Source organism: Gadus morhua, chromosome 1 (genome assembly GCF_902167405.1).
Source record: "Gadus morhua chromosome 1, gadMor3.0, whole genome shotgun sequence".
In the NCBI taxonomy this organism is placed as follows: domain Eukaryota; kingdom Metazoa; phylum Chordata; class Actinopteri; order Gadiformes; family Gadidae; genus Gadus; species Gadus morhua.
This window is the reverse complement of record NC_044048.1, coordinates 1,684,312-1,711,400: the sequence shown is the minus strand read 5'-3', so window position 1 is coordinate 1,711,400 and position 27,089 is coordinate 1,684,312. Positions and strand designations below refer to the sequence as shown.

The 27,089-nt window shown below is 43.9% G+C and overlaps 1 protein-coding gene and 1 pseudogene across 1 annotated transcript; both read right to left on the bottom strand.

The window, feature by feature from the left end:
- Positions 1-1,565: 1,565 nt before the first annotated feature.
- On the bottom strand, positions 1,566-4,727 carry LOC115552705 (acidic mammalian chitinase). The gene is made up of 12 exons (XM_030369006.1): positions 4,700-4,727; positions 4,534-4,591; positions 4,418-4,444; positions 4,120-4,324; positions 3,945-4,001; positions 3,673-3,838; positions 3,413-3,537; positions 3,198-3,321; positions 2,551-2,733; positions 2,345-2,461; positions 2,065-2,197; positions 1,566-1,933 (listed from the first exon to the last, which is right to left on the bottom strand). The coding sequence occupies exons 2-12, from the start codon at positions 4,556-4,558 to the stop codon at positions 1,683-1,685; spliced, it is 1,413 nt and encodes a 470-aa protein (XP_030224866.1). The 5' UTR covers positions 4,559-4,591; positions 4,700-4,727; the 3' UTR covers positions 1,566-1,682.
- Positions 4,728-5,331: 604 nt separating this feature from the next.
- LOC115546911 (acidic mammalian chitinase-like) lies at positions 5,332-10,727 on the bottom strand (annotated as a pseudogene).
- Positions 10,728-27,089: the final 16,362 nt, after the last annotated feature.

Sequence of the window (27,089 nt, the reverse complement as noted above, 5' to 3'; positions counted from 1 at the left end):
TGTCACGATCCTACTGTTGGGTAAGGTTAATCTGGTTGGTAATTGGTGGTCATGGTAACGGTGGGAGTGGCTCCCTTGATTGGTTGATTGTGGTCACCTGGGGGATCCAAGAGGGGGGATATACACAGCATGGTGGCCAGTGGTTACACCCCAGCAGGATAAGACTTTGTAAAGCCATTCACCCATATGCCAGTACACACCAGAGCTAAGGAGTCCAACGGGGGAACGTGACTGCCCCTTCACCGTCTTTGTTTTTCAAGTGTTTGCCTAAGTATGTAAAACAATAACTGAACGAGACAGCTACCGTTCACCCCAATGCTTGGGCTATCTCCATAGCAAGAGAGAGAAGGACCAGCGCTCACCAGGAACCCAGGTGACTCACTACACACGTGCCCCGGAAGCTAGTTGCCTACCAGCTGTGGTTATACCACTTGTGTGTCTCGACTCCTGCCTAGACAGAGAGCCGGTTTCCCTAGATACCAGTGGGGTCGTGACAATACTCTGTTTATTTACAAAGTTAGTACATTTATAAAATATTGATGGGTCCAATCAAACAAGTTATCTCCTGACAGTGCAAATGGCTATTGCTATAAAGATAATGTAAGGTCCAATGTATGCATTAAACAACTCGGGGTAGCCAAGGATAAAACGTTATCTGAATCACAAACCTGTCATATTTTCCAATCACAAAGGGCATTCCAAGCCCACAGTCAATGGGAGAGATGGTTCCTCGGACCATGAAGATGCTTGCACACTGCCCACACAGATTGGATTTAAACAGCAGTGTAAGAATAGCATTGAAATGAGCTCCATGGCGCTCTAGACTGTGATTAACCTGACGAAGGCTTTATCCCCGAAGTAGCAGCTCCTGGTGCCATGCAGACTACTGTGAGGCTGTCCGCTCATTTGGTTCCAACTTGCCCAGCTAAAGAGCCATTTGGAGACCACTGGCGAGCCCAGCTACATCCCTTCCAGCGGTCACCCGCTCTGCACTCCTGACCTCTCTCCTCTGGTCTGGCTCAGCAGCTGGCTACAGCACCGTGGGGGCCATGTCAAACATTTCCCATGTCAAACATTTCAATGTTGGGGATTTTTGCAGTGTTATGACACTCAGAACAGAGAGCAGCCTTATCTCAGCTCCATGGACAGCAGTGCATTCATGATATCAAGAATAACCTACGGTGTAGGCTATGAAAATATAACACATTATATCATATAGAGAAATAAGTCATTTTCCTTAATTTGAAAATGTAAAAGGAAAGGATATTTACTTTGGATAATAAACTAACTCTGTTTAGTTAACTATAGCCTATTAACTTGAGAAAAAAAGCCATCACCACACACTGAGGGAGACCTCCTCCATGGCAGCATGGAGCACCATCAGTCTGTATCATTATACTCAACCTCTACAATAAACTGGTTTGCAACTTCACCATTCTGTTGAGTCCTGTTTCCCTTTCAGTCTGTTGAATACCTTGCCTGCCTTGCCAGTGAGTAAGGTTATTTATCTAGTTATGCACTATCTTCATGACCTCAATCTACACATTTAGAGGATGAGCTAGTCATTGACACTTTGCAAAGCATTTTTTATTGAATGATATTAGGAAAACGATTACACTGCAACAAAGGATGAACGCCATTCAATAGCTTGAGAATGTATTGTTTTCAGAGTCATCCCTATTTCAAGGCCAGATGCAGCACATGCATTTTTCATCATAGACGGAGCCAGTTCCACACGCACGGACGTGAGTGATTCCATGTGCACACATGTAGAACAGGTGTCTGTCCTCTTCGTGGGGATACAGGCCATCGGGCTTTCCGTTACAGAAGCCTGATCCTGGTGCGTGGGTGGTGGTGGTGGTGGTGGTGGCTGTGGTAGTCGGGGTGGGTTTGTTGGGGTCACGGGTTGTGGTCGGGGGCAGGGGAGGCAACTCTGAATGGCAAAAAAAGAATGAACAGTTAGTGGTATTAGCAAATATGCATAAATATTGCATGAAATATATTTTTAAGACTTTTTTTTAATTGAAAACAGATATAAAGGTTAAAAGAAATCATGACTTATACCAATATCGAGGAGAGTGCGGAGATGTGACAGCAGAGGGTGGATTCCCTCTCCACAGAAATGTCCTTTAAAGTCGTCCAGATCCAGGGCCCACACAAAGGCCCCGCCAAACTTCTGCTCTTGCATGTAGCGGACCTGAGGATTGGTGAAGATAATTACGCTTTTGATACTGACTTGACTATTTTGATTTATTTTGATTGTGTGATAGAATGTTTTGTATTTTATATTCAGTACACCTATGTGATCTCGTTCTACATTATGTAGTGCTTCTCCCATGCCTACCTTCGTCTCATAGCTCTCCCTGGTATCGAATCCCACCCACTCATTGTTCTTGTGAGCATAGGGGACTTTCTGGTCTTCATTCCATTCCAATTTGGCGCCCTTCAGGAAGGTGCAGATCTGAAAGAGGTAACCACTCTCCATTCACTGTGTTGGTCCATTTTTTCTGACCTTTAGACTGGCTGCTACTGTCGACCCAGACCCCTCACCTCGTAGTAGGCCCAGAAGCCAGCCTCACGGGTGTAGGGTCCGGCTGAAGCAGGGCCGCTGGCAGGGGCTCCGATACCGGTGTTGGACGATGTCAGGCGAAAGGTGCGACCATACGTAGCAAAACCCATATGCAGCTTCTCCACTGGTGTACCTTGGTCCCTCCAGTACTTCATTGCGTAGTCCTTGCATGGAATTGAAAATAAAATATTAGGGGATTGACTGTGGTTGTGCTACAGTCAATGTTAAAGGTTGTATCAGCAATGTTGGGTGACGTCATTTCTGTCGGTTTTGAGGCGAGATCCCAAACAAACAGAGCCCGCTTCGGCCCTCCCTTCTGCGTTTCGTGCATCCAGTAAAAACTATCATGAACGTAGCGCAAAACCCTGCAACACCCACCCCTTGTCAGTGATTAGTTGGAATACTATTTGGTTTGGTTTTGAGTGGTTGGCAGTATCATTTGTTTTTGTGTGCGATCTCGGGGCATAGGCTGCATACAGAGACGCGTTATTTGACGGCCTGCTTACGGGGCGGGCAGCTAGCGGATCGTGAGGAAAGAACAGATGGATGTGATCATTTATGTTTCTGCCTAGAATCACTGATACAACCTTTAAGTAACTTTCCCTATTTTCAATCATGTCCCCCTTACAGTGTTGAAGTAGATGAGGTCGCCTTGGTCGTTGGAACCACGGAAGAGGGGGCTGTTGTGGCCAGTGAACGTCTCCCAGGTTCCATGGAAGTCATAGGTCATTACATTGATGAAGTCCAACTCCCTGATGGGGGAGTAAGGGTGTTAATGTTTAAAAAGATAGTTTGCCCAGAAATACAGTTCTAAAGGCATGCTATGAAAACCAGAAAACTGACTTGGCAATCTCAGCGATCTCATATCCAGCATCAATGGTTCCTTTCCCTGCAGACACAGCAGCAGACAGCATGAGCTGGTTGTTACCGGTGGCAGCGGCCTCAGCTGCGTAGGCAGCCACAAGTTCCTGGAAATGCATTCACGTAATCAAATGATGTACCAAATTAAACTACAAGGAAATAAGAGATATATTGTAGTTCCCTATAGCAGGAACTGTTAACCTATATATCAGGAAAGTGTACTGAAGTAAATGGTTACCCACCCTACAAAGCAGAGTGAACTTTTCCCTGTCCTCTGGAGGACTTCCACGGGATCCCGGGTACTCCCAGTCCAGGTCCAAACCATCAAAACCAAAGGTTCTCAAGAACTTAATGGATGACTGTGCAAACTTCTGACGGTTGGCTGCGTTTGACACCGTGAGGGAGAACCTGCATTCAACAGAGGATTACTGGTGTCATGCCTCAGAACCTATACTGAAATGATGCAATGATAAGCTCCTTATTTAGGGGGACTTTAGAGGAAAGGGCAACGTACTGTCTTGACCCAAAGTTCCATCCACCGACAGCCAGCAGAGTCTTCAGATGAGGATTCCTGAGGACAGGAAATACGTGTCAATGGCTTTGAGTCACTGATTCAATACTCCAATTCTATACGAGCAGGGTTCTGAATGGGGCTTGGGTTGGGTCTTCAAAAACATGCCATCACTTACTTGGTCTTCAAGTCATTGAAGGCCTTGTAGAGGACATCGTCGTTCCACTCGTAGGTGATCAGCTCATGGTTGCTGTTGATCATGGCGAAGGCGTAGATGAGGGTGGTGCAGAGGAAGGGGTCCACGTCTTTTGGCAGGTACTTGCCCTCGTTGGGTCTGTACTGGGACCAGTTGGTGAAGTAGCACACCATCTGATCGGCCGTTGCTGCATGGGTGACACAAGGGAAGATTTAAGCATACATTACCATCTGATTCTCTACATGAGATCACTGGTGTGAGTGCACTTGTCATAGCTTACCAATCTGGCACAGCACCAGGCACACGCCTAAGAGAATTGAAACAAATGAATATAAGATAAAGAACACGTATTCAATTCAATTAATCAATGGATACAATCGATCATTTGGTAATTACCTGCAAGTAGTGTCAGCCTGGTCATCTTGAAGTAAAATATCAAGACTTTGAAATGTGGCTGTAAGGTAAGAAAAGATTCACATCAATCGGCGTATAACCTCTATATCAAGAGCATATACAGAGGCACTGTTTAATCCATTCTTATTTCTGTCACAGCAAAGCTTACCTCAGGAGTTTCATCAAAGAAAACTAAAATACCGGAGGAGCTTGCCTCCTTTTATAGTTTATCCAGAGCAGCAGACTGAAGACCCTTTTGGCAAGGGCAGGGCTCATAAAAATATGTAAACACCACTGATAAGAGAGTGTCCTAAGTCCTAAGATGCCACTTAATTAATTACACTGTTTAGTAGTATGCATACACAGCAAATTGCTTATGTAGTATTTTAGGTGTTAATTAAAGAATGAATCAGTCTGCAAGAATGTATTTGCTTATACATACATGTATAAGGTATTTCCAGCTTGCAGCTGAAATGTAATCGGAGCTAGACTTTAATCATGCACTGATTCAACCGAACGTCTGATTGCGTGCCAAGACTGATAGTTTAGCAATTCATATATTTTCCATCCATGATTGATTACTTCTTTGTTATTTAAACTCAGCACGACCGTTGATCTACATTACAGTCCTTGTTTATTTTACAGTTGTTTATTTAGTGGAACAAAATAACCGTGGTAATTATGGAGCCAGGGTCAGAGTCAGGCCATAAGCACTTTGACGAGTCTGGATGATGGCTGGTTTAAGCGGTCTCGCCTGGCCCATGTCAGGTGAGGCCGCTTAAACCAGACATCATCCTTGGCTCACTGAAGGCTGCTCAAGGCCCCTGTGGAGCTACCGCCGTGGCCAAGCGGTTTGACCTCCAACCGGCCCATCCAGACAGCCCTGCAATGCCATGTCCAGCGACTCCTCCGCCAGGCCAAGCAGCAGTCCAGGCCTTCGGCCTCCAGGATGGAGGGGAAGGGTGGCGTGGCGGGTCTCCCTGACCAGGTGTGGGGACAATGGGGTTCAGGCTTGTTTTTCTTATTTTAAATATGCAACTTTAAAAGATCTGTTGCTTAAGTGGGGTATGGTAACCGAGTTCAGAGTCCAACTGAATGTATTCTTGATGGGGGGTTAGGGGGGAGTATGCTTCGGCTGGAGATTATCCCCAGCCTCAACTTGGTGTTGGGGATATGTGGAGTTTGAGTGGATGATGACTGGTTTAAGCAGCCTCACGAGGCCCGTGTCAGACTGATTGGGCTGTGGGGATGGGTGAGGATGCACATGTACACAGCTTAAACCAGCCATGGCCACACACTTTGGGAGGTCTCTTGCATGGCAACACTTTGTCTGGAGGAGCCAAGCCAAGGCTACCTAGGTGGAATGTGGCAGCCAACTAGGTTGAGTGCGGCAGCCAACTAGGTGGAGGGTGGCCACCACCTTGGTGGAGTGTGGCAGCCAACTAGGTGGAGGGTGGCCCCCACCTTGGTGGAGTGGGGCAGCCAACTAGGTAGGTGGAGGTGGCCCCCCGATCGAATTTGGTTTATTGTCTTCTTAAGATTAAGGAGGGAGATTTCTCTTATTGATTTCCTGAGATGTTTTATTTATTTATTATTATATTAGTCACATTATCAAAAGGCCTTTGGACTAGGTGTCTGTAGCAGTCCACATGCCAGCTGGGTGGCTTTACTGGGCTCCTCCGTCCACCAAGAAACTGCTAGATGTTGTCGAAACCTGGTTTATCACAGAGTTGGAATCTCGGTCAGGGCAGTTGTTTCCTCAAGGCATGTCAGAGCCCTCTCTGTGCGTGTGGTGAGGGTTAGTCTAACCTTCGAGCATTGATTGTCCAAACGTCAAATGTGTGCAGCCTCCCCTGGCCCAAGAGTCTGATAAATCATCCACTCATGCTCCACATTTTGTCATTTTATTATTCTAACTTTTTATACAATCCCTGGTTATAGCAATAGTTGTCCACTTAAAAATGTAGCAATGAGCATGGAAAAAACTAAACTGCATTGCTTCGCAATATACTTTCTCATATACTAATGAAACCAAGTTTAAATATAGAAGAAAACAATAACTCTGTGTGAGCCAGAGTAGTACACTCTCTACAGTAATACCCAAACAAAGGTGTACAATTGTGTTATATATTCATCATTCTTTTTTTAATAATTTCTTCAATTATAGATACATGTAGAATCTCATTCTTATTTTTATCAGAGTTGTATTGTCATTTCTTGTTGTATTTGCTGTAGATTAGGTTTGCAATCATGTAATGCTTGTTCAATGACCTAGGTACCGTCTGTTGTAGCCAATCTAAAGACCCTTATCTATTGACTAATGCTTATGGAAAAGGCAGGGAATCAATCCCATAAACCTATTGGAGCTGGCTGCCAGATAGAAGGAGTAAACCACCCAGCCCAGATACTGGCTCCTGTTGGTTGCGACAGGCATTTCCAAGTGAGGATTGTGATGAGCATGTTACAGCAAATAATAACCTTATGAGTGTATGGGACATGTGCACGGGCATCCCCTGTTCAACATGGTCTCACAGGAATCCGTGAAATGACTACGGTCGGACGCTTAACTCGAAATCCGTGGCCACATCACGGAAACACGCCGATATCCGTGTGTGAGCCACGGAATAACAGTGTCATTTACTTGCATTGGAGCAAATTCCGTGGCCACATCTCGGACAATTGAGGTGATTCCGTCAGACCACCACGGATTTTGAGTTAAGCCCCCACTTCTTCTTCTTCTTTCGTGTAATTTCCTTTGGAACTATCACACAGGGATTGCTACATTCAGCAGCCAGTTCAGTGTCTCTCTGTCCAGCTGTACCAGGCCTCTACGGCCATGTGGGGCGCCAAAGGTCGGGCACTCGTTGATTATGTGTGAGACCGTCTGGGTAGCCCCACATTGGCAGGTGTCTGAGGGGCTTGATCCGGTCATTATCCGGTCATTATCCGGTCTTGATCCGGTCATGGTCATCATTTTCTGGAAGGACTGGGTTCTCCCCCGGCCTGTTCGGAGGCGGTTGAGCCGAACCCATGCCTTCCGCGGGAGAGTATGTCCAGGTGGTGTTGGTGAAGGGGTGGCGACGAAGGCGTGCAGGTTGGTGTTTGCGTCCTTCCATTCATCTTGCCACCTCATGTCCATCCATGTCTCAGAGACAGGGCCAGACCTTAAGAGATCCGCAGCTCTAGTGGCGAAGTGTTGCCTCGTGATCCTTTGGGGTGTGTTCTGCGGTGCTGGGATGATGTTATTTCCGCCAGGCTGGAGTGCCTTCTACGCAAGCTTGAGGATCTGGAAGTCGCGCCTTACTTTTGGTGGATGGACTCCGGATAGTACAGGTAGCATCTCTCTTGGAGTTGGTTTCATGGTGCCTGAGATGATGCGCATAGCTTCGTTGAGGACAACATCGACTGATTTGATGTGGACACTGTGAGACCAGGCCGCTGCGACATACTCAGCAGTGGAATACACAAGTGCGAGGACTGATGTGCCCCCACTGTGGTCAACGAGCGAGTGGTCAAATGTGACGCACACACAGATTGAAACGGGAGCACACACACAGATTGAAACGGGAATCTGTGTGTGTGCCAAGGAATATCATTGTCATTTACTTGCATTGGAGCAACTTCCGTGGACACAACAAGGACAATTTAAGTGTTTCAGTGAGACCACCCCGGGTTTTGAGTTAAGCCCCCGTGGTCGACTCGCTCGTTGAAACGGGGATCCGTGTGTGAGCCACGGAACATCAGCGTCATTAACTTGCATTGGAGCAAATTCCGTGGCCACATCACGGAAATCGGCGTGTTTCCGTGATGTGTCAACGGATTTCGAGTTATTTGTCCGTAGTCATTTCACGGATTCCTGTGAGACCAGGTTGCCCCTGTTCCTGTGTGATTAAAACCACTACTAAGATAAAATAAAGTTGAAAAGTATACTTTCTGTTGTGAAATAACAGCAGCAAAAAAATAAAGGCTTTTATTCAATGAGCACGTGAAGAAGGATGTTCTGTCCTCTGGGTTGGCGTATATTCCATAGGGATAGGACGGGTCGTCTTAGTAGACGGAACGGTGGTAGTGGTGATCTTTGGAATTGTTGGCTTAAGAGTGCGACCAACTGGTTTGGCGGTGGTTGTTGGCTTAAAAGTGGTGACCACTGGTTTGGCTGTGGTAGATGGCACTGGGGGACGATCTGCAAGATGAAGAAACAGAAAAGTGAATGTAGTTTAAAAAATGCAAATATTTACCATCAACTGCATGTGGAGGTGAAGCGGGCTGGACTTCCCATTGTTGATGAGTTTGCGTAGTTGTGACAGCAAAGGGTGGCTTCCCTCTCCACAAAACTCTCCTTTGAAGTCATCTAGATCCAGGGTACACACAAAAGCACCTCCAAACTTGTTGTCTTTCATGTAATTGACCTGAGAATTTAGTTGATTATAATTATTAATATTCAAATAAGGGACACGTCTGAATATTCCTGTATTCAATATCACAGTGTTATGATTGTGAGGATTTTGATGCTTACCTTGACCTCATAGCTCTCCCTGTTATCAAAACCAACCCACTCGCTGTTCTTGAAGGAACCTTCTGATCATCAATCCACTGAACTTTGGCGCCCTTCACGAAGGTCCAGATCTGGCAAATATGTCACCGATCTGTCAATCGACTGTGTTGGCCCACTTTCTGACCTTTAGACTGGTTGATACTAACCACCCAGACCCCTCACCTCGTAGTAGGCCCAGAAGCCAGCCTCACGGCTGTAGGGCCCGGCTGCAGCAGCGCCGCTGGCAGGGGCTCCAATACCGGTGTTAGACGATGTCAGGCGGAAGGTGCGACCATACGAAGCAAAACCCATATGCAGCATCTCCACTGGGGTACCTTGGTCCCCCCCAGTACTTCATGGCATAGTCCTGGAATTATTAGGAACAGTAGGGTAAGAACAACCTGTTTGATGACCTGGTCATGTAAATTATGGACATGTGGGCATTTCCCTTCTCACAGTGTTGAAGTAGATGAGGTCACCCTTGTCCTGGGCACCACGGAAGAGTGGGCTGTTGTGGCCAGTGACACGCTCCCAGGTTCCATGGAAGTCATAGGCCATGATGTTGATGAAGTCCAGTGACCTAGGGGTGCACATAGCATTAAAATGTAAAAAATATCTGATTGCTAACAAGTAAAACTGAAAGGGTTGAGCAAGTGTTCGGGGGGTACTGTACTTGGCAATCTCAGCGATCTCATATCAAGCATCAATGGTTCCTTTCCCTGCAGTGTGGCAGTGGCAGCTGCCTCAGATGCATGCCTCAGATGCATAGGCAGCCACAAGTTCCTGTATATTCATAAAATAAAATTAATGAACAACTGACTGAACTTCTGGAACTTCTGACTGATCTCTTCACTGATACCACCTTGAGCCCACTTTGCAGAGCAGAGTGAACCTCTTCTTGTCCTCTGGAGGACTTCCACGAGACCCAGGGTACTCCCAGTCCAGGTCCAAACCATCAAAGCCATGAGTCCTCAAGAACTTAATGGATGAATGGATGAATGTCTGACAGTTGTCTGCGTTGGACACCATGATGGAGAACCTGGATGGTTGATATGCGTGAATAACATGTTTCCTCCTCCATTTCTTCAATCTTAAGTAGGACTTTAAAATAATGTAGGTAGGCCTAGGTGATACTGCTTGTAGGAGAAAGGAACAGAACCATTAAATTGCCATTTTTTACCTAAAAGTGAATCACTCGGCAATAACTGTTTTTTTATAAACCGGCCTTAGTCCTAGAGAAGAAGAACATATGCAAGAAGGACTCATTGGGTTGAGCCGAAGTTCCAACCTCCAACCGAGAGGAGACTCTTCAGCTCAGGATTCCTTGGAAGACAGTAGTTATGTTTTTACAATGTGCAAATCTTGAAGCTTGTCATAGAGTCAGCAGAGGGCCAAGATTCATCATTTAGTGTACACCTAATTCAAACTTTGTTCTGCGGGTACAAAAGTGATCAGTTTAATACAGTACTTACTTTGTCTTCAGACCATTGAAAGACTTGTAGAGTACATCGTCATTCCATTCATAAGTCACCAGCTCATTCTTGTTGTTGATGATAGAGAAGGCATAAATCAGATGGGTGCAGAGGAACGGGTCTATGTTCTGTGGTGTATACTTCCCCTGGTTCGGTCTGTACTGGGACCAGTTGGTGAAGTAGCACACCATCTGGGAGGTAGTGGCTATGGTTGAGAGAACAATGAGGGTCAGTCATGTGCGTTGTCTGTGATAATAATTCAATATTACAACACTCATTTCATATTACATGATGCAGTGCTTCACATACTCGTTTACATGAACTTCGATGAACATGTTTAATGTTCCCACGTATTACCAAGCAATGTGCACAGCATGGGATTCATCTAGATTGTCAAGAAAGTACTACTTACTTTGATAACTTAATAAACATACATATATATATGTCCGCAATGATGCATCATCATGTGATTAAAGTTATTTAATTGAAGCCAATGTCATTGATCTTATCGGCTTTAAGCACTTACCAGCTAATAGTGAGCTTCTTCATCTTGATTTCAAAACTCCCAACTTGGTTTTCAGCTGTTTGAACTAGAGCTGTCAGTTAAACGCGTTATTAACGGCGTTAACGCAAACCAAATATAACGGCGTTAAACATTTTATCGCGGGATAAACACAATTATTTTATATATATATATATTTTTTTTTTTTCTTTGGCTCAAAACAAAGAAGCAGTAGCCTGACTGCTATGTTCAAATGACATTTGTTCAAAGCAGTCGTTTAATTGCACTATAGGCTCTTTTTTTGTATCGTCCTGTTTTGATCAGTATATGCCAATGTTGTTATCAATAAAAAATCATTTGCACAAGGCAAGCCGATGCAATTCACCATGTTGATAAGAAAATTAAAATGAGAAGAATTATGGGACAAAAAAATCAAGGGATATTTAGCATAGAAAAATTATTTGCGATTAATCGTGAGTTAACTATGACATTAATGCGATTAATCACGATTAAATATTTTAATCGCTTGACAGCTCTGGTTTGAACATTACGAAAGAAAGTCTGAATTGTTTACCTTATTTATTTATTTTTATTTATTTTATTTTTATTTTATTTATTATTTATTTAGGCCTCGGAAGACACATTGAGGATTAAGATCCTCATTTTCAATGGTCCCGAGGGTACAACAGGAGTTAATACATTGGAAAGAAAAAGAAAATAAATATAAAAAAAAACAATAGGGATCCAACCTGTTGGCTTGGACCCCTAATTAATATGCATATAAAATAAATACAGTAAAATACAATGGTTGGGTCAAGAGTAACAATCATTGCAGGAGAAGGCAGGTGTACAGATGATAAGACTTGTGAATTCCCTAAGTGAAATAAATGAGCACAAACTTAGTGATTTTTGGACCTCATTCCAAATGAAGGGTGCCTTAAAACAGAAGGCTGTCTTCCCCAGTTTTGTGTTGGCATGTGGCAGATGTAATGTAAGCAAGCTTAGGGAGCGTGTATTGACGGTGTTACGGTTCCAGCTTATGAGAGAGGCGAGATATGGTGGCATTAGCCCACTGATTGTTTTATAAATTAAAATTTTCCAGTGAAAATCCCTTCTTTCAGACAGGGCTGGCCAGCCAACCTTGTTATACAAAGTGCAGTGGTGTGTGCCATAGCGGTCTCCTGTTATAAAACGTAGGGCAGAATGGTACACAGCATCCAGGGTTTTTAGGGTGCTGAGGGATGCATTGCCTTAGATTACATCACCATAATCTAAAACTGATATAAAAACAGACTCAATAATACGTTTTCTGGCTGGAAAAGTAATACAGCATCTATTTCTGTATAAAAAAAACAATTTGATCCTAAGCTTTTTAGTGAGTTGTTTCACATGTGATTTAAAATCAAGCTTCTCATCTACCCAAATGCCTAGGTACTTGTAGCTGGTGACCCTTTCTAGAGTGGTACCATTTGTAGAGCAGAGTTTTAAGCTGTAAAAATCAGTGCTTCTAGCTTTAGTAAAAAGGATCCATTTGGTTTTTGCACAGTTAAGAACAAGTTTCAGGTCACTTAACTGCTTCTCTAATATGTGGAAGGAGAGCTGCAATGAATTTATGGCAGAGTCAATGTTTGAGGCACTGCAGTACAGAACTGTGTCATCCGCATAAAGATGAACTTGACAAAATGGCGTGAGTGTGGAGGCAATTTCATTTATATAAATAATAAAAAGTAAAGGTCCAAGGACAGAGCCTTGGGGTACCCCCTTGTCAATATCTAAAAAAGGCGATATTATTTTGCCCACCTTTACACATTGGGAGCGACCAGTCAGATAACTTTTAAACCACTGAAGGCTCATATGGTCAAAGCCCATAAGTGACAATTTGTTTAAAAGCAGGTGGTGGTCCACAGTGTCAAAGGCCTTTGAGAGGTCCACAAATAGTGCAGCACAATGTTGCTTATTGTCCAAGGCAGCAATGACATCATTCACCACAAGGGAGGCTGCAGAAATAGTGCTATGTCGGGCTCTAAACCCTGATTGAGATGGACTCAGGAAAGAGGATAGTGATAAAAATGATTTTAGCTGGGAATTAATAAGGGATTCAAGAATTTTTGAGAGACATGATAGTTTTGAAATTGGCCTGTAGTTGTTCATGTTATAAGTGTCACCACCCTTGTGCAGTGGGAGAACATGAGCTGTTTTCCAGGTTGAAGGGATAACACCAGTTGTTATGGAAAGATTGAAGATGTGAGTAATATATTCAAAAATTACGGTAGCTGAGGTTTTCAGAAAGAAAGGGTCGAGCTTGTCATCTCCAGTCGATTTCTTTTGATCAATTTTGATCAGGGCATTGCAGACCTGGGCTTAGTCTAATATTGTCAGACTAAGGCTGTTCTCAGAGAGTGGAGCTGAGATAGCGGGGGGTGTGCAGGGATCTGCTTGAGGATCTGTAGTATGGACATTTTTATCAAAAAGGTGCCCAGCTGCAGCAAAATGTCTGTTAAAAGCAGAGCAAATGACCGAGGGCTCAGTTAAAACAGTGGAGTCTTCTAAAATGCTAGCAGGCAGGCATGTACTGCGCTCACCTTTCAGACTTTTAATTGCTTTCCAGAAATCACCTGGTCTATTGGACGATTCAGTGAATTTTTGTAAATAAAAATCTGCTTTACCTCTCCTTATTGCTGATGTGCATTTATTTCACAATTGTCTAAATGTTAGCCAGTGGGCATGGTCATTGGTCTGTCTTGCTAGGTTCCATGCCTTGTTCCTGGAACAATGCAATTTAGCAAGTTCATTGCAGTACCAAGGGTTGACTTTGTCCTTAGTCCTGCATTTTTTATAGGGAACATGTTTGTCAACTATAAAGTTAAAAGCTGTGGTGAAGTGTTTTAGGGCCAGATCAACATCAGGTATTTTGACAGTATCTGCTATGTCACTGTAAAAAAGGTCATGTAAGAAGGCCTGCTCATCAAAGTGCTTAAAATTCCTTTTCATTACTACCCGAGAGCCACATTTCTGCAACCTCAAGTCACGGATGCATATTATGGGGCAATGGTCACTGATCCCCAAGTGTAAAACACCATTTGCAACATATTTTTCTGGTTTGTTGCAAAAAATTAAATCAATTAAGGTTGATTTATAAAAGTATTTTAGATTAGGACGAGTGGGCACAGAAATTAGTTGGGTAAAATGCAGGTCAGAGGACATCTCCTTCAGAGCTTCTGAGGCATCAGTTGACCAATCTAAATTAAAATCACCCAATACAATCAGTTCTGAGTCAGTAAAAGGCATAAACAGTTCTGCCATCTTGTTTAAGGCCATAGTCGGGGCACTAGGGGGTCTGTAGACTCCCATGACAATAATGGAATTATTGTAGCCAAAGTCAATTCTTAGGGAAATAAATTCAAAGCATTTTGGGATGGATACAGTGTTTAAAATAACGGCAGCATAGGTGCTTTTAACGTAGACAGCTACACCACCACCCCTGCTGGCCCTATCAGATCTGTAGATGTTATATCCCTGAACATACACAGTTTGATCTTCTATATCTTTATGAAGCCAAGTCTCAGATATGACCAATATGTCAGGGTTTGCTTGGCTTACTAAAATATTAATGTGGTCCAGTTTGTGACGGCTCAACAGACTTCTTATGTTAATGTGTAGGAAACCCACCCCTTTCCTATTTCTAAATTCATGGGGGTCATTTATAAATCTAGTGACATTTTGCTTCACTGTACATGGGTTGTGGTGCGGTGAAATATCTTGTATCTGCAACAAGCCCCTGAGAGTTTGTGTTCTGAAATGTCGCGGCGGACGAGTTTTCCTCCGCGAGATCAGGGTTGAAATGTAAAGTTGATCAGGCAAATCAACTATCTTGGGGTTCCAGTCGAGGGAGCTAGTTTCGGGCTTGGAGTGTTGCTGAACCGCAACCTGGCCCTGGTAGGAAGGTTCCGGGGCGTGGGCTGTGGATAGTCAGTAAGAGGAAGTGTGTACAGCGTATAGGATATTTGCTGCTAGGTGTTGAGAGCCAAGGGAGTTTGGGTGGATGCCATCAACTTTAAAAAAAGCTGCACGGTTCCAGAACAGGTTAAAATTGTCAATAAATTTGAAATCGTTTGCATCAACAGCAGACTGGAGCCAAGTGTTGAGGCTTAAGAGCCTGCTGAAGCGCCAGTTCCCACGGCCTAATGTTGGCATGGGCCCGGAGATAAAAAACATCTTGCCACTTTGTTTGCACAAATTAAAAAGACGGTTAAATTCATCTTTGATCATCTCCGACCCTTTGGTGAAGATGTCATTAGTTCCCACATGGATTATAATCCTTATAATTGAGGATGGGAGTGAGGGAATGAGCTCCTGGAGTTTTTTAAGATTTGTGGAGACCGTAGCTCCGGGAAAACGCTTTGTGATAGCGTTGGAAAACCGCACTGACCTGATAATCGAGTCTCCTAGGATCAGGGTGGATGGGGGGAACAAGGGGGGGATGAAAGGTGATTTTGGAGACCTGGCTGATGGTGTGGGCGATAGGCCCGCAGCCGACTGCACAGGGAGTGCATCGGCCTGGTCCACCAAATCAGAGCGGGGGCAGCCACCACCGCCAACTCTTACTGAAGCTGGATGAATGAAGTCACCGGAGTGCCTGAAGACAGCGTCCCTTAAAATCCTACGGCGGTAGGAGGATGGCTTATTCCAAGCAGCAGCCGATCGTTGCTGGGGCTCGTCCGCTGCTGAGGTGGTGTCCCTGCCGATGGTGGCTGATGCCCGGATTGAGGGGGCACAGCAGCGGCAGGGTCGGAGTAAGATCCCCCGTCTTGCGATGGTCGAGTGTACGATGAGGCACTCCGGTCCTGCGTCTGTGGGTCCGTGGATGTCGTCGTATCGGACACCGGCTGGAAAGCCACATCATCATGGGTAGGGGTCTGGCCCGGTGGCGCTGGCGTCGTAGAGAATGTTACAGCGGCAGCTGCAGCCCGGACCAGGGGATGAGTCGACTGGCGCGTCGAGGAGTTTGGCGAGATGGCTGGGATGACAACGATTGGATTCTCGCTGTCGGCCAGCAGCTCAAACCTGTTTGACACACTTAGTCGGGGTGGAGAGTCTCCGTTGATGGTTCTTTTCTTCCTCTTGCGAACCCCAACTTCGGTCCAAGTGGCTTCCGACGGGAAGCACGGCGTGGAGCAGGCAGCACGCCGAGGATCGACCGATGGATCCCAGAGTATGGTATCCTGTGTGGCACCAATCATGGACGCGAGGCGCCTCGACTGGCTCGAGGCAACTTCCACGAAGCCGGTAAGTGGAGTTTCTTTTTTCCGAAGCTCATCTGACAGCCTACGGATGTCCTCCAGTAGATCAGCAATTTTCTTATTTGCCTTTTTTAATTGCATCTCACTGGACACGCTAGCGGGACAGGGTCTCATTTTGGGCAGTTTTCGTACAATATGGATTCCCCGAACCACTCAGGGAAGGACGAGATCCTCTTATACTCATAAACTTTAGGTCAACACTGGGATCTGGGATCAGCTATGACGGAGCAACTGAGCGACACACTGGAGAACAAACACTTAACATCCCTAATACCAATTTCCTACGCCTCAGATTCCCATGTGGAATTGCATAAGTTTCGTCCTAACAGATGAGTTATTAAAACATACAGTATTTAACCAATATTAAGAATGACATATCTATGATCATCATATTTAAGAAGAATGGCTCAACTACTTATTGCAGTTTGACCAAAAGATGTCTCATCTCATCTCATCTCATTTTCGTCCGCTTATCCGGGGTCGGGTCGCGGGGGGAGCAGCTCAAGCAGGGGGCCCCAGACTTCCCTTTCCCGGGCCACATTAACCAACTCTGACGGGGGGATCCCGAGGCGTTCCCAGGCCAGTGTTGAGATATAATCTCTCCACCTAGTCCTGGGTCTTCCCCGAGGCCTCCTCCCCACTGGACGTGCCTGAAACACCTCCCAAGGAAGGCGCCCAGTGGGCATCCTTACCAGATGCCCGAACCACCTCAGCTGACTCCTTTCTAAGTAAAGGAGCAGCGGCTCTAATCCGAGTTCCTCACGGATGGCTGAGCTTCTCACCCTATCCCTAAGGGAGACGCCAGCCACCCGAATAACCGAATAATCCGAATAACACGCCCTCTATGTTGGAGGCAGAGCTCGAGGTTGATGGTGTTTCGTCGTCAATTTCCCTGGTGGAGGTCACTGAGGTAGTCAAACATCTCCGCAGTGGCAAAGCCCCAGTGATTGATGAGATCCAGCCAGAAATGCTAAAGGCTCTGGGTGTTGAGGGGCTGTCATGGTTGACACGCCTATTCAACATCGCGTGGGAGTCGGGTACAGTGCCAAAGGAGTGGAAAACCGGGGTGGTGGTTCCCCTGTTCAAAAAGGGGGACCAGAGAGTGTGTGCCAATTACCGGGGTATCACACTTCTCAGCCTCCCTGGTAAAGTCTACTCCAAGGTGCTGGAAAGGAGGGTTCGGCCGATCGTCGAACCTCAGATTGAAGAGGAACAATGCGGTTTTCGCCCCGGACGTGGAACTACGGACCAGCTCTTCACTCTCGCAAGGATCCTGGAGGGGGCCTGGGAGTATGCCCATCCGGTCTACATGTGTTTTGTGGATCTGGAGAAGGCGTATGACCGGGTCCCCCGGGAGAAACTGTGGGAGGTGCTGCGGGAGTATGGGGTAAGGGGGTCTATCCTCAGGGCCATCCAATCTTTGTACTCCCAAAGCGAGAGCTGTGTTCGTGTTCTCGGCAGCCAGTCAGTTTCGTTCTCAGTGGGTGCTGGTCTCCGCCAGGGCTGCGCCTTGTCACCAATCCTGTTTGTGATATACATGGACAGGATATCGAGGCGTAGTCGTGGTGGGGAGGGGTTGCAGTTCGGTGGTCTGAGGATCTCGTCACTGCTTTTTGCAGATGATGTGGTCCTCATGGGATCATCGGCCTGTGACCTTCAGCACTCACTGGATCGGCTGGCGGCCGAGTGTGAAGCGGCTGGGATGAGGATCAGCACCGCTAAATCTGAGGCCATGACTCTTAGCAGGAAACCGATGGATTGCTTACTCCGGGTAGGAAACGAGTCCTTAGCCCAAGTGAAGGAGTTTAAGTGCCTCGGGGTCTTGTTCGCGAGTGAGGGTACTATGAAGCGTGAGATTGGCCAGAGAATCGGAGTAGCGGGGGCGGTATTGCGTTCGCTCTACCGCACCGTTGTAACGAAAAGAGAGCTGAGCCGCAAGGCAAAGCTCTCGATCTACCGGTCGATCTTCGTTCCTATCCTCACCTATGGTCATGAGGGCTGGGTGATGACCGAAAGGACGAGATCGCGGGTACAAGCGGCCGAGATGAGTTTTCTCAGAAGGGTGGACCAAAAGATGTAAAGAATGAATACAGTTGGATTTTGTCAAACAGAGCCCTAATTTCAGCCAGCTTCGACTTGTACCTCTTGTGTTCTCTATGTGCAGATAGCCAGTGCAGAAGAGCTTTTTATTTACATTTGGGAATGGCATATCTGCATATAACATGAAAGAAAACATATAGATAGGATTATTAGGTTGAAAATTGTGATAAGGTACAGCTGCCAGAGTCGGGTAAAGATTCAGGTTTATTGCCCTGACTTGGTCTGCAATGCGATGTATGGGAAAGACCTCAGTATTGGGACATCCTATCAGCCGGAGGCCCGTGGATTGCGTGTGAAATGGAAGGAACAGGAGGACAAGGGCATGCAGGGTGAGATCATCAAAATGGTTCACCATAATCTCTCTGGGACGCTGTCTCAGACCCTGAAGGGCTGGCCAGACTTGGCATGCTTTAAAACCGGCCTTGAGACTTTCCTCACAAGTTTAATTTATCCTTCTGTTTCCCTGCTGTCAGTTTTCTAGTTGTAATTGTTTTTTAAGAACTGTAAGGCCCCTTGAGATTGTGGCTGATAATGAAAGGTGCTGTATAAATGCAATATATCATTATCATTGGTATCGTTATTCAATATAACCTCTCTGTTAATAACATCCCTAGAGTGGGATGTTATGGTAGAGTTGCAAGTCATTCACAAAGACACAAAGAACCTGTCCCATTGCAGGAGAATGGTTACCTTATCCACGGGCCACAGGAGGGCTTCAGGGAACGTCCGGAGACAAGACATTGCTCACATTGTTTTTAATATAACATAAATGATATTGATGAAATAAGGAAAACAATAATACTAGAGCTGTCAAGCGATTAAAATATTTAATCGTGATTAATCGCATTAATGTCATAGTTAACTCACGATTAATCGCAAATTATTTTTCTATGCTAAATATCCCTTGATTTTTTTGTCCCATAATTCTTCTCATTTTAATTTTCTTATCAACATGGTGAATTGCATCGGCTTGCCTTGTGCAAATGATTTTTTATTGATAACAACATTGGCATATACTGATCAAAACAGGACGATACAAAAAAAGAGCCTATAGTGCAATTAAACGACTGCTTTGAACAAATGTCATTTGAACATAGCAGTCAGGCTACTGCTTCTTTGTTTTGAGCCAAAGAAAAAAAAAAAATATATATATATATAAAATAATTGTGTTTATCCCGCGATAAAATGTTTAACGCCGTTATATTTGGTTTGCGTTAACGCCGTTAATAACGCGTTTAACTGACAGCTCTAGTTCAAACAGCTGAAAACCAAGTTGGGAGTTTTGAAATCAAGATGAAGAAGCTCACTATTAGCTGGTAAGTGCTTAAAGCCGATAAGATCAATGACATTGGCTTCAATTAAATAACTTTAATCACATGATGATGCATCATTGCGGACATATATATATGTATGTTTATTAAGTTATCAAAGTAAGTAGTACTTTCTTGACAATCTAGATGAATCCCATGCTGTGCACATTGCTTGGTAATACGTGGGAACATTAAACATGTTCATCGAAGTTCATGTAAACGAGTATGTGAAGCACTGCATCATGTAATATGAAATGAGTGTTGTAATATTGAATTATTATCACAGACAACGCACATGACTGACCCTCATTGTTCTCTCAACCATAGCCACTACCTCCCAGATGGTGTGCTACTTCACCAACTGGTCCCAGTACAGACCGAACCAGGGGAAGTATACACCACAGAACATAGACCCGTTCCTCTGCACCCATCTGATTTATGCCTTCTCTATCATCAACAACAAGAATGAGCTGGTGACTTATGAATGGAATGACGATGTACTCTACAAGTCTTTCAATGGTCTGAAGACAAAGTAAGTACTGTATTAAACTGATCACTTTTGTACCCGCAGAACAAAGTTTGAATTAGGTGTACACTAAATGATGAATCTTGGCCCTCTGCTGACTCTATGACAAGCTTCAAGATTTGCACATTGTAAAAACATAACTACTGTCTTCCAAGGAATCCTGAGCTGAAGAGTCTCCTCTCGGTTGGAGGTTGGAACTTCGGCTCAACCCAATGAGTCCTTCTTGCATATGTTCTTCTTCTCTAGGACTAAGGCCGGTTTATAAAAAAACAGTTATTGCCGAGTGATTCACTTTTAGGTAAAATCAACATGGTGAAGTGCATCGGCTTGCCTTGTGCAAATGATTTTTTATTGATAACAACATTGGCATATACTGATCAAAACAGGACGATACAAAAAAAGAGCCTATAGTGCAATTAAACAGAGAGCAGAGAGCAGAGAGAGAGGTCATGTTTCCCGAAGCTCCGCTATGCATTGGAAAAAACTACTTAATTCTACTTTATCTTATTTTATTTACCTAACAGTATATAGTTTGTTTCCGTCGTCCTCAATCGCTCGATTCAACAATACATTTTGGCACTTTTTACTCCCGGATCAGAACGCAGAAAAAGCCTTGGACTTTCCTATCGCCAACATGCCTCTGTATTCGGATATCTCAGGCACGGAGACTGGGAAATGCACAGACTGCGCCAAACTGAAACAGACATTGGCTTTAATTGAAACGAGACTAGCAGCAGTAGAAAAATGCAAAGGACTATCACAGGATACAGTGCCGATGGGTGAGTTTGCTGAGCTCACTCAGATACAGCAAGATGATCAAAGCTACACTGTATCCTTCCCGAAGCTGGACAAGAGAGAGACAGTTCCAGCTGCGTCTCACTGGCTCAGAGTCGGCGCTAAGCCAAAGCAACATACCAAAGTGAATCAACAAGTTCACTCAACACCAAATGCTAAGCTACCCAAAGCTAAAGTTACATGTATCAGCCGGATTAGCCCGTCACTCAAATCAACCCTGCCACTGAAGAACCGGTTCCTGCCACTTCAAGAGTCCACGAACGCGCCTGCCACCGATGCACCCCTGAGCCCCGAGATGCGTCCGGACGGACAGTGCGGACAGAGACGGAACAACCAGTCGCCACGGAGGCGGGCTGCGCATGTGTCTGCCACCGTCCAACAAGGGCCCATCTCAGAGAAAGCAGATGAACCAGACACTCTGATTATAGGAGACTCAACTATCAAGGATATAACCGGTAAGAAGATCAAAACATGCATCTTCCCATATGGAATGGTTAGTGATATCAACCATAAACTAGCCAAAGTCATATTGGAGAACCCCAAAATCTCACAGATTATTGTGCATGTAGGATTTAATGATGTTCAAAGAGAACAGTCAGAACTTCTGAAGAGGGATTACACTGATCTATTGGATACACTGGACAAAACACACATCAAGTCTTCCATCAGTGGACCTATACCAACAGTTGACAGGGGAATAAACAGATTCAGTCGTCTACTTGCACTGAATACATGGCTTTCCAGAGTCTGCAATGAAAGAGGAAGGGACTTTATTGACAATTTCAACTTATTCTGGGGGCGCAAATATCTTTTCAGAGCAGATGGCCTACACCCAAACAGGTTAGGCTCAAAACTGTTGAGGGACAATCTTCTCTTCTCGCTTTACGCACAGGCCACAATCTTGCCATGGTCTGACGCACAGGCCACAATCAGAGCACAGGTTGAGAAGAAGCGAGACTACAGCCTCCCCCACACAACTACTCTGCCACTATCTGACACACAGATAGCAGACAGCCCACAGACCTTGAAGAGAGACAACAGCCCGCCCGACGCCATCAACACTGGGCCCTCCCCCATCGCTGATGCTGGCTTGGCGAGGAACGGCCACCCCCCTCCTCTGCATTCCCCCATCGACGATGACCTCCAGCCTCATCTCTCCCATAGCCACAACAACAACTCCAGCTCCAATGACTCCCTTTGCGATTTTCCAGCCGAATTTAAGAAACTGGAATATGCTGGCATCAAACTTGCATCTGTGTCAATGATAGCATCGCCACGTCATGGCCGCAGGATGCTAACACCCAGGAGGATGGCGCCCTACCCCCACAACCGTACTGATAGTAGTCCTGAGTATTACTGAGACAAAAAAGGGTTCAGCCGTAGACACAGTATAAAGGAAGTTTCTCATAATCTGCTGAACCCAAGGTTGCCTACGTCAAAGCAGGGCAACTTTCGCATTCATGCTGTAACCACTAAGAGAGTAAACAAAGGGAAACTTAGACACACTGCTAACCTCACAAATCTCATATCTATTGCCTACAAACCAAAAACAACCTTAAAGCCTATCAACAGCACCATCAGGATGGCTCTACTTAATGTGAGGTCTCTTAATAACAAATCATTTTTAGTTAATGATCTTATTAACACTTCTAAACTGGATTTTATGTTCTTAGCTGAAACATGGCTGGAACAAAATAACAGTGCAACCGTTCTGATAGAGACAGCTCCTCCCGACTATAACTTTTTTGATGCATGTAGATCTGGAAAAAGAGGTGGAGGGGTTGCTGCTATATTTAAAAATGTATTTCAGGGGAAACAGATGCTATTTGGTGATTTTCCATCGTTCGAATACCTTAGTGCTGTATTGAAATGCTCCCCCAGAGTTCTCCTATTAATTATTTACAGGCCACCCACATATTCTGCAAATTTTTTCGATGACTTCACAGAATTATTGTCTAGCATCTCCACAGAATTTGACTGTCTAGTTATAACTGGTGACTTCAATTTTCATACTGATGATTTGAATGACAAGTGTGCAAAAAAACTTTTTACCATTTTGGACACATTTGAACTGTCTCAACATGTGAAAGAGGCTACTCATTGTAAGGGGCACACTCTAGACCTGGTTATCACAAAGGGCCTCAATGTTTCTGATCTCTCTGTGACTGATCCTTCCTTGTCTGACCACTTTTGTGTTTTCTTTAACATATCTTTTATTCCCGACATACAGACAAAATCAAACACTGTCAAAAAACGGAATATCAATGAAGATTCTAATGTACTTTTTAAAAAGGCCATCTCCTTGCTACCACCTCTAAACCCATGTTCTGCTGATGATCTTGTAGAAAACTTTAATTTGAAAATTTTGAAAGTCATAGATGTCATTGCACCTTATAAGGTTAAAACGATTTCTGGAAAGCAAAAGGCACCCTGGAGAAAAGCTGCTTCTGTAACAGCACAGAAAAAAGAATGCAGGAAGGTTGAACGCATCTGGCGTAAAACAAAACTTCATATTCACCATGATATCTATAAAGAGAGCCTCCGTGCCTACAATTTAGACTTAAAAAATGCTAGAGAAACATTTTTCTCCAATATCATTAAAACCAACACTAATAATGCAAAAACCCTATTTGCAACTGTTGACAGACTGACCAACCCCCCAACAGAAATTCCACCTGATCTCCATTCCACGCAGAAATGCAATGAGTTTGCAGCTTTTTATATTGAAAAAATTGAAGGTATCAGACGCGCCATCAATATCTCCACGTCAAACAAAAATGTTGGACTACCACCCTGTTCAGGCAAAAATTACGTGGCAAGGATGGCATGCTTTGATGTTATAGACTCTCAAAATCTTGTGGAAACTGTGACACAACTAAAGCCATCCACCTGTTGCCTTGATACTATACCTACCAACCTCTTTAAGAATGTTTTCGACTGCCTAGCAGTAGGCATATTGCAGATAGTTAACAACTCTCTCCAGTCAGGCAAGTTCCCAAAAGCTTTGAAAACTGCAGATATTAAACCCCTTTTAAAAAAGCGGAGCCTAGATGCCTCTATTATTAACAACTACAGACCAATATCAAATCTACCCTTCATAAGTAAAATCATTGAGAAAGTTGTCCTCCAGCAACTAATTCACTTCCTGGCATCAACTGGTTGCTATGACACCTTCCAATCAGGATTTCGACCCCTGCACAGCACTGAGACCGCCCTTATTAAAGTTGTAAACGACATCCGTCTTAACACAGACTCTGGCAAAACCTCAATACTAATGCTACTTGACCTCAGTGCTGCATTCGACACTGTAGACCATACATTACTTCTGGAAAGGTTAGAAAACTGGGTGGGGCTTTCAGGCACTGTCTTAAATTGGTTCAGGTCCTACCTACAAAATAGGAACTACTTTGTTTCCATTGGCGACTTTGTATCAGAATCAACCAACGTGACATGTGGAGTCCCACAAGGTTCGATCTTAGGACCCTCTTTATTCAACATCTACATGCTCCCACTAGGGCAAATCATGCAAAATAACAATATTGACCATCATTGCTATGCTGATGACACGCAAATCTATGTATCGCTATCACCAAATGACTATCGGCCCATAGATCTGCTGTGCCAGTGCATTGAGCAAGTGAAGGAATGGATGTGCCGAAATTTCCTTCAACTAAATGAGGACAAAACAGAGATAATTGTATTTGGTTCTAAAATGGAAAGGCTTAAAGTAACCCAACACCTTCACTCTCTGTCCCTGAAAACCTCAATCAAAGCCAGAAATCTAGGGGTTATCATGGATTCAGATTTACATTTTGACAGTCACATCAAATCAGTTACAAAATCGGCATATTATCACCTTAAAAATGTAGCAAGACTTAGAGGGCTCATGTCCACCGAAGACTTACAAAAACTTGTACATGCCTTTATCACTAGTAAGCTTGATTACTGCAATGGTCTCCTAACAGGTCTCCCAAAACAAACTCTGAGGAAGCTTCAGCTTGTTCAGAATGCTGCTGCTAGAGTTCTAACAAAGACCAAAAAATTTGATCATATTACACCAATTCTGAAATCGTTACATTGGCTTCCTGTAGGTCAGAGAATTGATTTTAAAATCATGTTGCTAACCTATAAATCCCTACATGGTTTAGGCCCAAAATATTTAACTGATATGCTTCCACTACATCAGCCTATCTAGACCACTAAGATCTTCTGAGGCCAATCTGTTAATTATCCCCAGAGTAAAAACAAAACATGGGAAAGCAGGATTTAGTTACTATGCAACAAATAGCTGGAATAAACTCCCAGAGGATTTAAGACTTGCCCCAACTCTGAGCACCTTTAAAACAAGACTGAAGACTTTTATGTTTGCTATAGCCTTCTGCTAAAATCTTAAATACATTGCACTTTCTAAAAAGCTTTTTAACTTTGCCTCTATTTTCTATTTTAATACTACCTTTATTTTACTAAAATGCCTTTTTAACTTTTTACTTACTAAAAAGCCTTTTTAACTTTCAATTTAATTTTCTCTTAAATACATTGCACTTTCTATTTTACTCATTTCTTGCATATGTTTTCTTTTACTTATCTATTATTTTATTTTATTGTATGACAATGTTTATATGTGAAGCACTTTGAGTCTGCCTTGTGTATGAAAAGTGCTATATAAATAAAGTTGCCTTGCCTTGCCTTGCCTTGCCTAAACGACTGCTTTGAACAAATGTCATTTGAACATAGCAGTCAGGCTACTGCTTCTATGTTTTGAGCCAAAGAAAAAAAAAAAAAAAATATATATATTTTTTTTTAAATAAAACAATTGCGTTAATCGCGCGATAATTTTTTGAACGACGTTAAAATTGGCTTGCGTTAACGCCGTTAATAACGCGTTTAACTGACAGCTCTAAATAATACACAATATAATGTGTATTATTACCCAGGTTATATCATTGTGTACTTATTGTGGTAGCTATTCATTAAGCTGCCCAGCAAGAACTCTACTGGGCAAGGTCTAGAGATAAGTACAATCAAAATCAGTGACATCTACCACTGATAAGTAACCATTGCATGTGTGGTAAACCGTTTAATGTGTGATGTTATCTAATCACTATTAGTGTTGTGACTATTTCGTACATTTGAACTCTGCATGCACTCATTCAAGATACAGGTGTTTGCAAAATTAATGGCAACCACAAATGAACTTCAATCGAAGTATTTTGTTAAGATATTTCAAGTCTAATCGTGTATCATGTTGGTCATATTCAACCGTCGCCATAGTTGTATGCAAAGCTTCGAAAACAAGCTGGGCTATTGGTATAGGGAAGGGTGAAGGGGGCTGTCATGGGGGGGTTCCCTGTATAAATTACAGTGAGTGTATGGGCCTGTGTAGTACACTGTGCTGAACAATGCATGCTGGAAAAACAGCGATAAGATTACTGATAGAGCACTTTGGACAAGGCCTTGGGGTACAGTCCAGTCCAGTGTTTCGAACATGAGCTGCTGGAAGGCTTATTATAAGAGGGCTGATATGGTGCAGCACTAACCAGCCCTGAGCCAGTCAGGTGTCTGTGTGAACCTATACCCAGAATCATCATCTAAACGAGAGCGTTTTGCATGTCATAAGGCCCTATAATTACCATGAGCATCAGCAGTAAAAAACTTATACTAACAATTGACTAACCATCCACAAAACGTTAACCAATCGTCTAGTTATGATTTACTCTTGGTGTTCATGTTTATTATGGTAAACCTTACCTTTTACCCCGATGCCAATGCTAAATAAAAATGCTTATTACCACATAAAATAATGTTTATTATTGGTTCCTTTTTGTATCCTTATTGTAAAATGGTACCTTATTATCAGTTGATCATATTGAATTGCAGTAGCGTGCGGAGCCCCTTCGTTTCGGTGGGGCAGAAACTACTGGCGTATGACCACACCCACAATTTATATATATATTTTTAACATGTATATTTTGAGCTACATTAAAACATGTTATGTAAACTAATTGTGAGTAAGAATTAAA